The sequence below is a fragment of the Athene cunicularia genome (genome assembly GCF_003259725.1).
Source record: "Athene cunicularia isolate RWA chromosome 3 unlocalized genomic scaffold, athCun1 chr3_part1, whole genome shotgun sequence".
Lineage (NCBI taxonomy): Eukaryota > Metazoa > Chordata > Aves > Strigiformes > Strigidae > Athene > Athene cunicularia.
In genome coordinates this window covers 60181262-60198625 of record NW_020799097.1, presented here as the reverse complement: position 1 = coordinate 60198625, position 17364 = coordinate 60181262, and the positions used below count along the sequence as shown (strand labels likewise).

The following is a 17364-nucleotide window of genomic DNA, read 5'->3' as shown; positions in this document are numbered from 1 at the left end:
AGTTGATGGCTACCATGAGTTCTTGGCAGCATAACAGTAGTCCCTATCTTAGCGTGCCTTTCCCCCAGGGCAACCTAAAACTGACGATGTTGGTTTTTATCAACAAAAGGAGAAGAAAAAATAACAGGAAAATTAGGAGGGAGAGAGGTGAACACAAAGGTTAAACAGAAGACGGTGCTTTGGGCTAGTACATAGATGACAAAGTTGGTATGTGGAGTTTTCAGTGCTAGTGACAGGCTTGAGTAAAGCAAATAACCAGGAACAGCGGGATGTGAGACCAGGGTGCATTTGGGGATCATCTAGAGTGGTTGGAGTAATGCAAAACTGACTTGAAGGTTCAAGATGGATTTAACTTCCAGGAAAAAAAAAAAAAAAAAGCATTCGAGGTTCTAGTTGAATAGAAACTGCCTTACAATACTGTGTAAATTCCCAGAGATCAGGAGATGCCAGACTATGAAGACAGCAGTTATCCTGCAGCCCTGAGGTTTACTTTCTTGGGTTTTGTAACTGAGTAATTAGAATATCACTAGGCAGTATTATTTACAGTTTTCCTTTTAACTTATCAGAGTTTGGTAACTGAACTGAAAGACTGATTAAGAGACACCAGCATCACATAATATCATGACTATTCAAGATGATAATTTTTCTCCTTTTGCATTTGACACTGGTAATTCAGAACCCTGAAATACCTCTCTTCTATAACCTGCACAAAACCTGACAGTGAAAATATTTTTTTTTCCCTTTTTTTCAGGGCAACTGACAGACAAGTGTTAAATTCTTCTGGTCCTGTGGAGCAGAAAAAATACCTGTGCTCAACAGAAAATGAAAAAGGTCTAACTGATCACAGAATGTTAAAGCAAAAGTGAGTTTATAATGCACTTACTAAATTTTTTCTACCTTTTGAAAACGACAAAAACTCTTTGCTTTGTTAAGACTAAACAGATACTTAATAAAAAGTGATCCTAATTATCAGAGGTCAGGTTCAGGTATATCCAGGTATATTTAGAAACCATCAGGAGCAGAAATTTATTAGGATTTGCGTGAATGATATAGACTAATGGTGTTTTTTCTGCCCTTCATCCTCAGTCCTTGCTCACTATTTCATGTTACCTCATGCAGGGGGCAAGATACAGGTTTGTCTTTATTTGTCTAGTTTTTAAGTATCCTTTTTTACAGATGTGCTTTTGGTAGCAATCTGGCAAATTAGCCATATTCCACCCTGTAATGATTATAAAAATATCGTGTGCTTGAGGCACCTTCAACATAGCAGTTGGGAAGGTAGGCATACTGATTCCATTTGCAAGCTCATTTTCCTTGGGTATCAAAATGAGTCTTCCTAAAAACTGAAGGCAAGATGGATGGGGTTTTTATTTGCTTTTGTTTTGTTTTGTTGTTTGGGTTTTTTTTTTCCTCCTACATATGCTTTTCTACTTTGAAATGGGCAGTTAGTGCTGGAAGAGAGTCCTGCTCCTCTTCCAGGGTAATTATTTTCTTGTTTCTGAAGCTTTGTCTTCTCATTATTCCCCTTTATTCCCACCTGTTAAATTCCCCCACTTGCCCCTCTGTTACCATCCTCCCCCTTAGATGTGACTCATGGCTTCACCATTCTGAGATAAGAGGAGGTCTTCCTGCAAAAATGTCTATTTTATCACTTTAAAAAAGTAACAAGGAGTTAGGAAAAAAGCTGTTTGGGAGCAGAGGAGAGGGTTTAGTGAATCACATAGTTAATGCTTTTAAAGTCCTGCTACGAGCTTCAAAAGAACAAACCAAAAAACCCAAACCCAAAGATAGCTTCAGCATTGTTACCAACAAAACAAAACCAAATCACTTAAACCCTCAGAATAAACCATTAAAATGATCTTGCAACAATGGTTTTTAGCTTGTACTTCTAAAGGATGCTTATTTTTAATTAATGATGAGTAATTTGCCCTGTGCTGTATAAAGAATTTTAAATGGGTTGTGTGAATCAGCATACCCCAGAATAGGCTGGCTTTAGGAAATGTTCTCAGCAAATATTGTTAGTAGTAGCTTTCAAAGGCCAGTAATGGCCTGTTAACGGGAAGGGACTGCAAAAGAGCAGTGCCAATTCACCTTGGGGGCAAAAGAGCAGAAAAGTAGGGAAGTCTGCTGTCGTAAATGGAAGTGCTCCTTCTCGGTGAAGTAGTAGATGCCCTAAAAGTCAATGGAGCTGTGATGATTTGTAGTCCTGGAGACTTGAGTAAATTTTATGAGGGCTTCTCTTGAAAGGTCATATGAGAAGCTGGCAAATGTCTTTCTCTGAAACAGCTGTTTTAACTAAGACTGAGGATGCAACTGAACAGCCCGTGCATGCATTAGCCACTGCACTGGGTTCATCCCAAGCTAAATACTATTTTTGGACGTGGATTCTGTTGTTTAGATATATCTATGGCATGGCCCACAGCAATAAAAGCGGTGTTATAGGGTTTAAGTCTGAATATTTTTTTTTCTTCTTCTTCCTGCCTTCCTCTCCCTACAGTATTCATTGCATTTTCAACAACGGTAGAAAAATTTAATGTTTTATATGCTTGAAGGGATTATGCCGGCTATAAGAAGTCTGTGAAGAGCTGAACAAGGCGTTTGTTTTAGAAATTTGATTATGGGAACAGAAAAAGCTTCTTTAACTATGATATAATGATAGGTTCTTAGCCTAGAGTATAAAAGTAACCCCCCTGTCCATTCTGCTAATATACTTACTTTGAAAGCTGGGTCTGTTGGTTCACTCAAGTACCACTCTATGGATTTATGTGCCGTGATGAAAACTGGCTTTACACATCAGATTAATCATGGCTATTTTTGGTATTTTGGAATAATATTGATTGATATTTCTGTTAGATCATGTAGTGCATTGGTTTTTTTTTTGTTTTTTTTTTTTTTTTTTTTTTTTTTTAAAGTCTGTGCATTTGTTTCTCTCCCCTAGCCTCTCAACTAATGGGGAAAGGAGAGCTGTAGTTAATATAGGGAAGTGTTTCTGCAAATAAAACACTCTGGACTGTCTTATACTTAGTAAGAAGGAGGCTAGGTACCAATTTCTCATCAGTCAGGCCAGGTTTGGAAGACAGTGATGACTGTCACTCTTCCTTAGTGGGCGTTCCCACTTCACCTACTTCTGTGGTGGCAGAGCGGTTCATACAAGCACTTCTAGAGTCAGTTCTGCCAGGAATTAGTTTAATTCAGTAGGGTTGGTTTAAAAGTACAGTTGAAATGACCTATATTTGATCAGGGTTACATTTGTAGCCTCTGTTTCTTCATTCATTTCATCCAATCTGAGAAAGAATTTATAATTTTGTGAGTTGGGTTTCTGTTTTCTTTTCTTTTTTTTTTTTTCTTTTTTTTCCTTTCTTTTTTTCTTTTTTTTTTTTTTTTTCTTTCTCCAAAAGATCCATGCAACTATAAATGGCATGATTTTGCTTGAAGTGAATTCGTGGGTACATTTAGGGATTATTAGCTCTGGTGAACTGGCTCAAAGTTTCTCTGTATGCTTCCTCTGTAGATAATACTAACAACTGTGTTAAATACATTCTTCTGTATTACTAAATATTACAAAAATATCAAAGAAAATTGTTTAAACACAAAAATAGAGTAAGTGGATGCAGCAAATGTATAATTTTATTTTTCTTGTATTGAATTTGTACATGCATAGAACCAGAGGGGGTTTGCATAATACCTCAGTGGAATAATTTTTTGATAGCAACTACAGAAGTAAAAACAGCCAGTCTTTTTGTTAATCTCCCACGAAGATTAATCCTGAAGCAGTGCTTCTCAGTGAAGACAATAAGATAGCTACAGAAGATGATTCAGTAAATACATTTCCCCTATACCTGCTTTTCTGTATCGGAGTACCAGCGGTTTGATGGCTCCTAGCAGCCTGCTGTTTATCTTGTTGCTAAGACAGAGGCTGTCATTACTTGTAAACTCCTGATACTGCTGTGAAAAACCAACCTTTTATTGGTTGGTTTATAAGTTCTGTCTGCCTTTCCTCAAGGTGTTTGTTTATCAAATAACATCCCTAATGTATCCCTTTGTCACTGTTTCCAATATGACAGTCCAGCTGTTTTATTTCAAGAGTGATGTCCTGATACATGTTTATTTGTACATTTATTCTTCCTATATAAATGTGTTCTGTAGCTCTTGAGTGTTGTGTAACAGATTTACTGTCTGAACACCTTGAAATAATTTGCTCAGAGCAGGCTTATGTGCACAAGTAGGATAACAGACCTTCTGGCCAGCCTTGACAGCCTTGAACTTCTCAATTTGCTGTGAATTTAGAAGATGTGGTGAGTGCTCAACTAAACCTGGGTCTGCTAAGTATTTATATACCAGTAAAGCCATTGGCAGTATACTGGTGCTGGTGCTCATGTAAATTTGGGCTGCTGGCAAGGACAATGAATGAAGATTTATTTGAATACCAAAGGAAGATTTATTTGAAAATAAACTTGGGTCCTGTCTCCAAGATGGCCACGCTGGCCTGCATGGTTGCAAACAGGTGTTCATTTATTTCCACAGTGGAGCCGACTTGCCTGCTGCAAGCCCTCTCAAGGCTGGGGACCTGCCAGCATGCACTAGTGCAACGTTTAAACTGGTAACACCCCGTTGATAGGGACTGGAGGTGAGCAGAGCACGGAGCCACATTAACGATGCTCCTTAGCTAGGGCAGTCTCGCCACTAGTTCAGTTGGACTGCAGACAACTGCGCTGACTACTGGGTAGCTGCATCTGAAGTGTGTTTTAGTTTTGACATGTCATTCTGCTAATGATCTCTGCAGAGTTTCTTCCTTTGCTTGCCCATTGCCCATACTTAAGTATTGTTGGTCTGTGTTTAATGTTTTATAAGAAACACACTTATGCTTGTGCTTTAAAAAGAAGAAAAGAAAGACAAAAAAGAGAATAGCTAGCCTAAAAAATTGTCTTTTAGTCAAATGTTTCAGATGATTTCACTCCTTCACACAAGAGAGCAGATACTACTTTTATATGTATACATATATACAAATATGCAGCTATAGTCCTACAAAGAAAATCTCAGCTGGACTGTGCTTTTCATACATACTTAAGAGTTTCTTAGTTTCTGTGTAGAATTTTATTGTTGATATTATCACAGTTATTTCTAGTAGACTTGATGATCTTTTTTCAGTTAGTTCATATGGACATGAAAAGCAGCCATAAAAAAGCCCATGTTAAGTTTTAGGCAATGGTCAATAGTAGAAGAAAATAAGTACTCTCTGTCTTGTTCAAAAGTACAGACATCTGATGATGCTTCCTCTCATTAAACATTTTCAACAACTAATGTTTAGGGATTCCAAAACCATAACTTGCATCTAGCTCATTAATTTTAACAGCGATTGATTATTTCTTATACAAATTTGTCTCAATACTTCTGAAGCTATTTATTGTTTCAATAGTAGATTCCCCTGTTGAATGATGTATCACAACAGAGAAAGAATTTATTTTTTATTTTGAAGATTCCTGATAATTTCACTTCAATTATTACTCCATCTTCATAAAAACTGTTGTATCTGTGGGTTTTGCTTTGGTTTGTGTAGGGTTAGGGGAAAGTTCTTTAAATTTAGGTTTTCAATTTATGTTGTTGCAAGAATTTCTGCCACTTTTTTTTTTTTAAAGTCAGCGTTTCATGTCCTTATCATTCTAGTGGGAAACTTAAGAATGTAAACTTCAATTAAAACAGCCCAGAAGACTTGCAATAATATATTTTCTGGGCTCGTTGTCTCAATATTTTGGAAGTTAAGGCAACTAGACTCATGGTTTTGGAGCCCTTGCAGTCAGCAGAGCTGAATTAACTGATATGGAGCTGTGAGTCTTCCACAAAACTTGCAGGAAAAAAAAAAAAAAAAGTTAAATCTCTTTTCTTCCACACCAGAAATAAGCCAAGACTTGCAAATGACTTGCAGGAGATACTAACTGCATTGCCTTGTTAAGGTCTAGTAAAGCCATAAAAACAACAACAGAAAAGCCAAATACATAAAATTCTTTGGATGCAGTATAACACATCTGACATGGGTGAATGCAAATAAACCTTGTTTCCTTAAAATGGCCTGATTTAGCTGGCAGTTCTGTCAGTCACATTCCCCCAGGAGCACTTTCTCTCCCCCCTCTGTAACCTCCAGCTGCTGCCCTCAGATGAGATGGAAGTGCAGAGCCTTCGTTTACGTGATGCAGCTCCTGAGAATGGAAACTGTCAAAAAATTTTGATTCCCTCTAGAAGAAGGTTATGTCTGCATGTCACAAACTTCTCTTAAAGCTGATTAATTTTGTCTGTAACTTCGTGGTCGTACTGAATGTGATGATTTCTATAGCAAGGGTACTGCAGGAAAAGCTGAAACAGGAGCTGCTCTGGGAAATGGGCAGCTTCGGTGTTTGTCAGCTGCCATGTCCCAGCCTTGCTGAAGCTAATGCTGCTGCGGGAAACTTCTTGTTCAGTCTAAAAGATACCTGCCCTTGTGTTTAGTGAGAACTGGAAAAGTAGAAGACGTCATCAAGCACTAGGTAGACTGCAAATCCCAGGCTCTAGGGAATAACTGTGAAACTGTGCATTTGTGCTGAAAAGTAGGAAAGGGCAGTGAAGCACATGAAGAGAAAGGCATAAGAATCTGTCAGGCACAGATCTAGGAACTGTGAATAGGAAAGAGAGCCCTATTTTATCCTACTATTGAAAGGGGAAAAAGAGTTTCTTTTCATGTTTAATTATCTATCATCATTTCTTTTGATGGAAACAACCTTTACAACCTGAAATATTGTCATACAGATGAAAGCATATGTGTTAGAGAAAAGGAACAATTTCTACAGTTGAAAATGTTTCCTTCCTTCACATCTGCAAGTTCCAGGTTTTCTTTTCTCTTCTCTTTCTTCTTTGGCTTTGTAGATGTGGACATTTTTCCAGCCTACAAATCTTCAGACAGGAGTCTTTTGCTGATGTTTGGTGTAGACATGTGAAAGGCTAGACCTTCACCTGTGAAAAATGGGAATCTATTGAGGCTCCAGCCATGTGCCGAGTTCTATCTGGATGTGCTGAGCATGGAAGCCCATTGACGTCAGCAAGATTCTGTTCAACTGTGATGACCTCTGAGTTACTGAGCTGAGCTGGTACAAGATATAGCAATGGGTATGATAGGCTCATGGACTTTAGGTAGACAATCTGAGGCACACAGCCTGTTTATATGTGTGATTGCTTGGCCTTTAAGTCACTTTTTTTCCGAAATGAACTAAATAAGATGAAATAAGATGCAGGAAACTGATACTTCTTACCAGTATGCTCAGAAGCTTAAAGAAAAAAAAAAAAAATTGTATGATCTATTATTTGAACCTGTTTCTAGGTAGCTGTGCAAAGATCAGTAGATATCTTGATTGACCTGTCTATACTGATGACGAGATTATTTTTATTGACTTGTCACAGCTGATTCAGTCAGCTCTGTCACTCTGCGTGAGGTTGCCCAGGACACTGAGCTTGGAGACCATGAAGCTGTGTTCACTCACCACTCTTCACACACCCCAGTGCAGTCTAAAACCTTCATCAAATAATCTGGGTGATGCTGCAAGTGTGCAAAATCTTTGCCTTTTTGGCAGTAAACCAAGATATTCCCTGGGATTAGGGAGCCCAGGGGTTATATAATTCAAATAGGTGGGGTTTTGGGGGTTGGGTTTTCAGTTTTATTTTGAGGGTATTTTTTCTTTTTTTGCCAGCTGAAGGAGACAAACAGTTCTTCCCAAAATGATGTTATTTTATGGTTTCATGGCTCAGTAAACATGCTGTGTGTGAGCAGTAAACATGCTGTGTGTGAGCAGTGTAAGGCTGTAATGGAGTCAAATAAAGAAATAGCTGGGTGAAATAGTGCTGTGACTTAGTACAGTAAGTAAAGCAGTCATCTACAAAAGCTAAGTGATCAAAAGCTCTGTGATTAGTTGTGTCCTTGTTGAAGATATGCTTCTTAGGATGCAGTCCTATATCGCGGCTAAACATAAAGAGTCCAGCTTGCTTCATCTGCACTGGTATTTGTTTCACAGCATGGGGAGCCATTTTGGGGACCTGAACAATGAGAAAACTAAACCAAGAAGAAAAATGAAAAACTTAATCACCGTAGGTCCTTGAAGTAACTTGCTGCAGGGTGAGACTTCCCAGTACCAATAAGAAAGAGGTAGACAAGTGACAGTGGGAGGAGAGGGGGACTGACATTTGGCAGCAGTTAGTCATGGGATTCATTTAGTTGCAGCATCAAATATCTTAAGAACAAAGAGAAAAGACTATATGTAGGAATTTGTACTTTGGGATCTTGATCTTATCTCTGTGTCTCAGGTTAGCTTCAAGACCAGAAAGGGATGGTTACAAACGGGCTATATTTGTTTGTACCTACATCTCTAACTGTAATGTTGTTCTCTACAATCAAGGAAGGTCTTGGCTATCTGCATAAATCCCAGTGCACACACAGTTTAACTGAACTGTTCTTTTAGTTAAACAAGTTTGCATGTGAGCCTTTCTGGGGATAAAGTTTAGTGTGGTTAAACTTTAGTGTCTCTCTTCAAACAAACTTGTATTTCACTGTAAAATATTACTGCACATATTTAACACGACCGCCTAACGGCAGTGATTTCAGCAAAAGATAGTAAAATATTTAATCTATTGCACTGTGGAGGCTAAAGGAACTTTTATATCTTGTTTGAACATCAAGGAGGTATTTTCTGGGTTGGGTAAGGCTGAAGAGAAATGGAATCTGGAGTATTTTTGTCATACTGGCAAACGTGAAGGGACTGGTAGAGAGAAGTGTTACCATGCCTCCATGGCTATTAGCCATCCCAACTCCAAGAAAATTTTATTTTCTTCAAGGAAATGAGTACAGTTCAGTTTGCCTGAACTGAACCTGCTAAACAATTACACTTTTTTTCAGTGGCAATTCAGTGTCACTGGTATTAGCAAGAAAAGGAATATTAGTGCAGCTCAGCTACAAATTACTGCCTGTTTCAAACTTCTGTACATTTTTTTTTGAGATAGTTTAAATGCTAATGTATTGAAAATAGTGTTTAGTAACTTGCAGCCTGTCTGCTACATCACATTCATCAGCAAAGTTGATGAAAGTACAGGATTCAAACTTATATATTCCTCATTGATGCTACATCTATGCTTTATTTGCATAGGAGGGATTTCCAAGTGATTTCAGAATCTGGGTTGGGTCTTATTTTCTCATTTGTGTATTAATTTCTCACCAAAAAAAAGGACATGAATGTGTCTGTGTGGATACATTTGTCACTTCTCACACAGCTTTTCCTGCTTTTGAGACTGCATTGTACTAATAGAAGTTCAGTACAGTTTGCATGTATTGTTAACCATCTGTGTTCTATAAAATCTGGTGAGCTTGGAGAGACAGCAGCCTTGGCCATTTTGTACCCATTTTGCATGGGGAAATGGCAGTGCTGTGAGTACTTCTAGTATATCTATGAGGATCAGATGCAGTAACCCAATTTTTTTTTTCAGCACTGTATTGCAATTTGAAGCGGTGCTGGGGTTGGTAAAGTTGTACCATGGGCTGTAGAGCTTTTACTAGCCTGCAAGCTACTAAACTACACTAAAAGATATCAAGATGGTGTAGCAGCGTAACTAGGTCAACAAAATTGTCAGTTATAAGTTAACCTACTCAAGAAGGTATTGAGGCTGTAACTCATGCTATAGGGGCCCAAAATAATCTGCCTCCCAAGCATATAGTAATCTTTCGAAGTGGTATAAAGCAATTGCAAGTGCTCATCCATTGGTATTGCAGTTGATTTTGCTAGCCTAAAGATATTGGTTGCCACAGGGTTTTTTTACATTCTTATCTCAAAGAAGCTGGATAGCAAAACCTCCCAGTGAAGACCTTGCTAAAACTCTTCAACTCTTACTTATATACCTAGCTCTTGTCTGTAGGCTACCATAGAAACCTGTATGAGTGAAAACTTGTGGGTTTTAGCAGTATTTCCATCCGTAACTTTCATAGACTAAAAAGCTAGTGCAGCTTGGAAGAGACACCAGAGCATGCCTAGTCCAGCCACATCTTTGTGTGGGAGCTTTCACCTACCAGGTGGGAGATTCCTAACTTGAGACATATACAGTATGGATTTCAACAACTGTGGTAACTATCTTAATTTCCTTCATAATTAGTGGAGAGAAATAGATGAGAGACAACATCTGGTCTGATTTAGATGTCTTCTGGTTGTTCTGTCATCCTTCAGTGGTGCTTATGTCTCCTCAGTGATGCTTATGTCTCCTTAGTGAATATAAAGGGAGTGCAGGTAATTAATTCAGATATACATATCTGTATATTTATACCGTGTAAGCATCTACATTTGTCATTTATAAAGATGGCATTTTATTTTAAAAATTCTTTTAAAAGTCTAGTAGTTGTTTTCAAATTGCAGAGAGCAATTTAAATTAAAGCAAACGTAAATTGCGGCGGTATTACACACATAATGGGACTCTTGAGATGTCTTTGGCACCTCTCATTTGAAATTTCTTTATTAAGTCTTTACTACTATGGCTGGGAAGCTGTTTAGGGCTGCCAGAGCCACTCCATCTTTTAGGTGGCTCTTGATTGACTTTCAGCTCCATTTATCTCAACTTTTCCCCGTGTTCCTTCCGAATTAGGGTTTGGCAGGCTCTCTGGAGGCAAGAAGCAGTTGTGTAGCCAGTGGTGGTATCCTTCCTCAGACTCACCCTAGCTGTGGTGTGACATCTGTAAATAGTGATGATGGTCTTCTTGGGACAGGAGCTGTGGGTACTGATGGGCTGTGTCTGCTGTTTCCAGCCATTGTGCTGATGTTAACTGCCTTCATTGCTTCTTTCCCCTTTGGGAGGACAGTCCTAGCTAATGTTGTGTATAGTTTTTCATTCAATTCAGCTGTTCAGCTTACTTTCAGGAGTTATTCTGCAACAGTAGCAAGACCTCAGAGACTTCCTCCACTCTGCCTTCTGCTTTTGGTTAGTGACCACCTTCTAGCATCTGCTAATTAAAACATTTCACAATTGACATCTGGTTTTAACCCCACATGTTTTGATTGCAGCTTTTGTGATTATTCTTTATGTAGAAACGAAGAAAGCAAGGCTCAAATTTCTATAACTTTGTGTTAAATTTTTGCTTGTATTTTTCTTACTTTCTTCTTGCTTGCAATTTTACAGAAAAAATCAGAAATCATTTTTTGCAAGATACAAGACATTGCAGTGGACAAGTTCTTATGCATTGCCAGACTTTCCTTACGATGTCAAGTGCATATTGGCAGAAAAAAAATGCCCTGATCACAGTATGAGAATAAGGATTATTGAATTTTTACAAGCAGACATGACAAAATACCTAGGAGGATCACTGTAAGTAAATATTGTTTGTTGGATTTATTTGGGGGCATTACCAATTGGCTGCAGAAGTAAATTTTCAAACTAATGTAAAGACACTCTCTTTAATATACTTGCTTAAATAGAGGAGGCTAGGAGCTTGAAACCTGTTGAAGCCAGCAGGAAGACTTCATGCAAACCTTAAAGCTCTTGCCTTTGTATTTGAAGGGGAATCGATAGTCTTGGAAATAGTCAGTTTGATGTATATCAGTAGAGACTCCAGACAGTGTCTAATACTGTCTAGAATACCAAGTATGTCTTTTACATCTCCATCTTGTTTGCACAGGTACCCGAACAGTCAGCAATATAACATTGTTGTCAATGCTCTGCTGCAGGCATACCCCTTCCTTGATGAAGATGGGAATGGTTTTGTAAGTATGGTAGAGTACTCTGTCTTAAACAATACAGATTGTTTGGGGTTTTTTTCCCCACATAATCAATCATAAGAAAATTAACCTAGTTCAGAGGAAATCGGTATAAATTTCTTACATACTGGCTCTATTCAGAGCTGTAAACTTCACTTTTTGGCAAATCACATTTTTATTTCATTATATTAATTAAAGATTAATCCAGTTATAGTCATTCCTCAAAAGCACTGAGATCATGCAGACCTGTACATGAAGTCCCTGGTTGCTTGTTGGGTATAGTTTCTTTCTGGATTGATTTCTCCCAAAGGGTAAATTTAAGTAAATGTGACCTATTTTTTGTTTTAAAAAACAAAGAAGCCAAGCCCTTAGAAAATTGTTTGTATGAGGACTAACATACATGAGGACTAACATACATGATGCTCTTGCAATGCACTTTGATCACCTGTGTGTTAGATACCTAGAGACAGCATGTAGTAATGCTACTGGTTTAAGTATGTTGTGAATCTAGGCTAAAAAAAAATTAATTATTAAAAGACACTGGTTGGGATCTCAATGGGGACATAACAGAAAACAGTGGAAGGAGATGACTTAAATTTAAACTATGTTTCTTCTTCTCTTGTGACCCAGAATACATATCTGTGGTCTCAGAGGACAGTGTTCACCTTTTGACTTCACATCATTGCTTTGCCATGTGATGCTTTTATAGCATCTTGTAAAAGCTTGTGAGACTCAGTGGGGATTGTTAGCTTTAAATGTATATAAATATATATCTCATGTGTAGTTACTGCAGAAAGCAAAATAATTTTGAGAATAATAAAAAATGTGAGAGTTAAGGGATGGCTATTCTAGTTCTCCTCAGAGCCCAGGCACTGAGGAGGGAAGGGACTAAAGAAAACAAACACATCTCAGAGGAAAGCAGGAACAGAAGGATCAGAGAGCAAAGGTTCACCCTTATTTTCAGGCAGGATGCCTCTCTGAATACCCCAGTGGGGGTCCCAGGGCAGGGTCCCAGGTAATGCTATGCCTTCATCTGGCTCCCTTTGTGAGGAGAGCTGGAATGACATTCCGGTCAGTCTGAAGACCTTTTTACAGCCTTTAACATTTAAAAACTGGTTTTAAACAGAGATTCTTAAGGTAGGCTTTCAAAGAGCTTTAATTGCAGCCAGACCATAGGCTGAGTGAAACTACCCCATTCTTTTGGAATGGTTCATTGCTTCCCCCTACCTGATGAGACAGAGACTTCAGGGTTGTTCTTTTATCTTTTGATGTTTCTCTCATGCTTACTAGCAAGCATAGCTGGAAGAAACCACCATAAGGAAGCGAGGCAGCTGGAATTAGCAGTTTGCAATATTGCTAGTCTAACGCTTCTGAGCCAGCCCCTTTCCATTGCTTGAGGCAGGAAAAAAAATGCACTAAAGGTGTATGTCTGTATACTTGAGTTTGGAGGAGGGGGTGAGAATGAATTCCTATTTTTATTGGCCCTACTGTTAGACATTCTGTTCTTCCTTCATGATTACAAAGGCTATAAATACTTCTTTTTTTCTTGATCTGAGATAGTTGTGTGTTACAACAGCAATGGTTTAAAACAAACCCTATAACATACACACAGCTACTTAGCATGAGACTTGCACTAAAATTGAATTCATATAACTTTAAGAAACAAATGAACAACTAAAAAAATGGTTAATTACCATTTTAAATTTTTTTTATCAGAAAAATAGTCTTCAGCAGCTCAAAAAGGTAAAGTTTTAATAGGTTTTCCTTTTAAAATTGACTCAGGCTAGCATGGGATTGTAAGAAATGCTGCTTGCTGTGTCCCTCAGGGCTCAGTGTTGGGGCCACTCCTGTTTAACATCTTTATTGATGATCTAGACGAGGGGATCGAGTGCACCCTCAGTCAGTTTGCAGATGACACCAGGTTGGGTGGGAGTGTTGATCTGCTCGAGGGTAGGGAGGCTCTGCAGAGAGACCTGGACAGGCTGGAGCCATGGGCTGAGGCCAACTGCAGGAGTTTCCATAAGGCCAAATGCCGGGGGCTGCTCTTGGGCCACAACAACCCCCAGCAGCGCTACAGGCTTGGGGAGGAGTGGCTGGAGAGCTGCCAGTCAGAGAGGGACCTGAGGGTGCTGATTGACAGCCGGCTGCACAGGAGCCAGCAGTGTGCCCAGGGGGCCAAGAAGGCCAATGGCATCCTGGCTTGTGTCAGCAATAGCGTGGCCAGTAGGGACAGGGAAGGGATCTGACCCCTGTACTCGGCACTGGTGAGGCCGCCCCTCCATTCCTGTGTTCAGTTTTGGGCCCCTCACTCCAAAAAGGACATTGAATGACTCGAGCGTGTCCAGAGAAGGGCAACGGAGCTGGTGCAGGGTCTGGAGCACAGGTCGTACGGGGAGCGGCTGAGGGAACTGGGGGTGTTTAGTCTGGAGAAGAGGAGGCTGAGGGGAGACCTCATCGCCCTCTACAGCTCCCTGAAAGGAGAGTGCAGAGAGCTGGGGATGAGCCTCTTTAACCAAGTAACAAGTGACAGGACAAGAGGGAATGGCCTCAAGTTGCACCAGGGAAGGTTTAGACTGGATATTAGGAAGCATTTCTTTCCAGAAGGGGTTGTTAGGCGTTGGAATTGGCTGCCCAGGGAGGTGGTGGAGTCCCCATCCCTGGAGGGGTTTAAGAGTTGGGTTGACAGAGCACTTAGGGATCTGGTGTAGTTGGGAACTGTCAGTGTTAGGTTAACGGTTGGACCAGATGATCTTCAAGATCTTTTCCAATCTTGATGAATCTGTGATTCTGTGATAACAGTACTGAATCACAGGTCTTGTAAGATATAAAATATTACTTACTGAAAGGTTTCTGAATACCTTAAACTTGTTTATCTATAATAATTATAGACAGTTACTATTACAATTTTTGAATAGTATATTGGAAGTATTTAAGAAAACTCATCAAAAGTTCAGAGGTAAGGCAGAAAGTTCATTACATGGGGACTGGTAGCTAAATATAGAGAAGGAAAACTGTGACAGTAGAGTAATATTTTAAGCAAAAATGTGAAATTGGTTACATTAATTATTAAATAACATATATATAAACTTCTGGAGATGCAGTTCATATAATGTATTTTTGGTGTCTGCATTGGGAAGAGAGGAATAACACTATGGAAGTTTTTCTCTCTTTTTGTGGACTCCAAAGGGAGTCTCGAGTGACCAGCTGTGAATGGATGTCCTTTCAGTTTCTTATCAGGCTGGAGAAAGGGACACACCAAACATGGCAATTCAGCTGGGCAAGTCTCAGAATAATGGTTTCCAGGACTGATTAATAAAGTTATCTGAGTTTTAGAATACCAGCAAAAATGTTTTCAAGTATTTGGACTTTTAATTTCTTGTCAAAATTACAGGAAAAATAAATAATTGTACATTTCAAAAAACAAGTGTTGAACATAGTTTGGAGTACTAGAGTCCTGATTCTCTCTGGATTGCTGGAGCTCACTTCTGCCATTGGTGTTTTCCTTTCTGCCACACAAAATACTCTATCCCACTGTATTGCAAATGATATTAATTTATTGTTCTTTATTTATTGCTGTGCTATGTCTCAGTTCCTAGATTCAGTTCAACTCTTAATTAATGCTTAAAAGGAAATCAACTGCTTACCCATTGGGGTGGGGGAACAGCCACAGCAATGTCTGATGGGGTCTGCAGAAGCTGTAGTAATTCTTAATGAGATGCCCCGAGAAAGACTGTCGGTGGTGTGATTTTATTTTTAACTCATGAGTCTTATGGTTTGGAGCCCATCATCATAAATAGATGTGTCTTGGCTGCTGGAAAGATGCAGTAGAAACTGTTCTGGGTTCCTCCATGGCCATTATGCACCCCTGTGTGTGTGGGCATGGGCGGGCAGGGGCAGCCCATGGGGCATGCTGGCTGAGAAAAAGCAAAGCTCATCCCATGGGAGATCTTGATATTCCAGAATGAAATTTTTCTTCTGACCACGAACAGAAAATCAGAACATAAAGAACTTTGTGTAATGAAAAACTTGGAGAAGCTCTGAATTGGAAATGTCAGCACTTCTGTTGCAACATTTTCATGGGAATGAAACCGTTTGGAAAATTGGAAAGGGGAAAGATCTGCTGGAAAACATAGAGGAACAACAACAAAACCCAACCAAAGAGCGCCTAATATCACACCACTATTTTCGTGACAGGAAAAAATTTAGTTGCAAAACTTTAAACGTTCTTTTTTTTTTTTGTTTTAATAATGTATTTATTCACAACTTCAAATTATTTTAAATGAGTAAACAGTGTGCATTATGTAGAAACTTAGTCTAATAGTTTCAATCTCATACTGCTGCAATGAGAAATTAAAGGTTTACTGTTTTAAGATTTAATAGTAAAGTAAATTTATAATTCTATTTTCTTGGTTAAAAGGTTTCCCATTTAATTTTGCAGTAGGAAAAAATATGCTTCTGTGCCATCAGCCCTTTTACAAAGTATATCCAATGCAGTATAGACAGGATGATGATAATGATCCTAAATGAATGTTTACAAATAAAATTACAAATAAGCTACTTACGTACTATGAATTTAAAAAATGGTTAGTTACTAGGTCACTCTAGAAGAAGGAATTATGAAAAAATTCTCTGAAATTCTAAATCATAAAAAAAAATCATTTTATACTAAAGGCAAAACTCTTTTAAGAGGTCTATGGAGCACTTAGAATGAAATTAATTTTCCCGCCCCGTTCCAAGATTAGCTTTTGGAAAAAAGTTCTTTAAAGTTATTACCTAAGGAATTTTTCTTATGATATTTCTTTCTACTTAAAGAATAGTATTATCCTGAACTAACAGATATAACACTAAAAAAACAATTAATCTCCATTTAATAATTAAATAGATTATGAGATTTCTGATTTATAATGCAGCCAGTGCAAGATTTGTAAGTGGTTACACACAAATAGATTATATAGAAAAAGCCAAGGTCATAGACACAGCCGTCAAAAGGAAGTTGACATGACTCTCTTTCTTGACTGCTTGCAAGATATGATTCTATTTGTATTTCTTCATTTTACAAGGGTTAAAAGAAACCAACCATATGGAGTCACTGCCCTTATTTTATTTAATTTCAGCCAACGTGTTGAAAATCGTATAGTTTCAAGAAACCCTTACATGAGGAAGCAAAGAGGGCTCTCTCATCCACGCCACTTGCCAGTGGGCTTTGCGTAAGAGGCTCCCCGGAGCTCAGGGCTGCTGAGCAGTGCTGTGATGCCGGTGTAGCCTGGGATCCCAGTGCTGACATGCCTGATTTATGTAACTGCTGCTCACAAAATGATTATTTGCTAGTAAATTACTGCTTTTAATCTGCGTGTAATCCTTTCCCTCCTATGTCAGATAGACACAGACTAATCCTTCTGCTCCCTTACAAGCATTGTAAACCTTCCTGGGGTGGTTTGGGCTTTTTTGGGGGGAGGAATTAATAGTAAATAAAGTTATCAGCTCAAAAGTGGTAATGAAAGCATCCTTTTTAGAAGATCCATTACCCACTAGGGAAACCACATAAATGTATGTGCTTGCAGTCTCATTCATGAAATAGGTATGTGAGAAGGGACTTGGCTAAGCTTATGAGAATCCTATT

At 38.7% G+C, this 17364-nt stretch overlaps 1 protein-coding gene across 2 annotated transcripts in view; it reads left to right on the top strand.

The window, feature by feature from the left end:
• Positions 1 to 17364, top strand: part of SAMD3 (sterile alpha motif domain containing 3) — a 42114-nt gene that overhangs the window by 4947 nt on the left and 19803 nt on the right. For both annotated transcript variants that reach the window (XM_026845446.1, XM_026845445.1), the window contains exons 4-6: positions 752 to 862; positions 11170 to 11355; positions 11666 to 11750. In XM_026845446.1, the coding sequence (XP_026701247.1) occupies positions 752 to 862; positions 11170 to 11355; positions 11666 to 11750 (382 nt within the window). The remainder of the gene's footprint in view (positions 1 to 751; positions 863 to 11169; positions 11356 to 11665; positions 11751 to 17364) is intronic.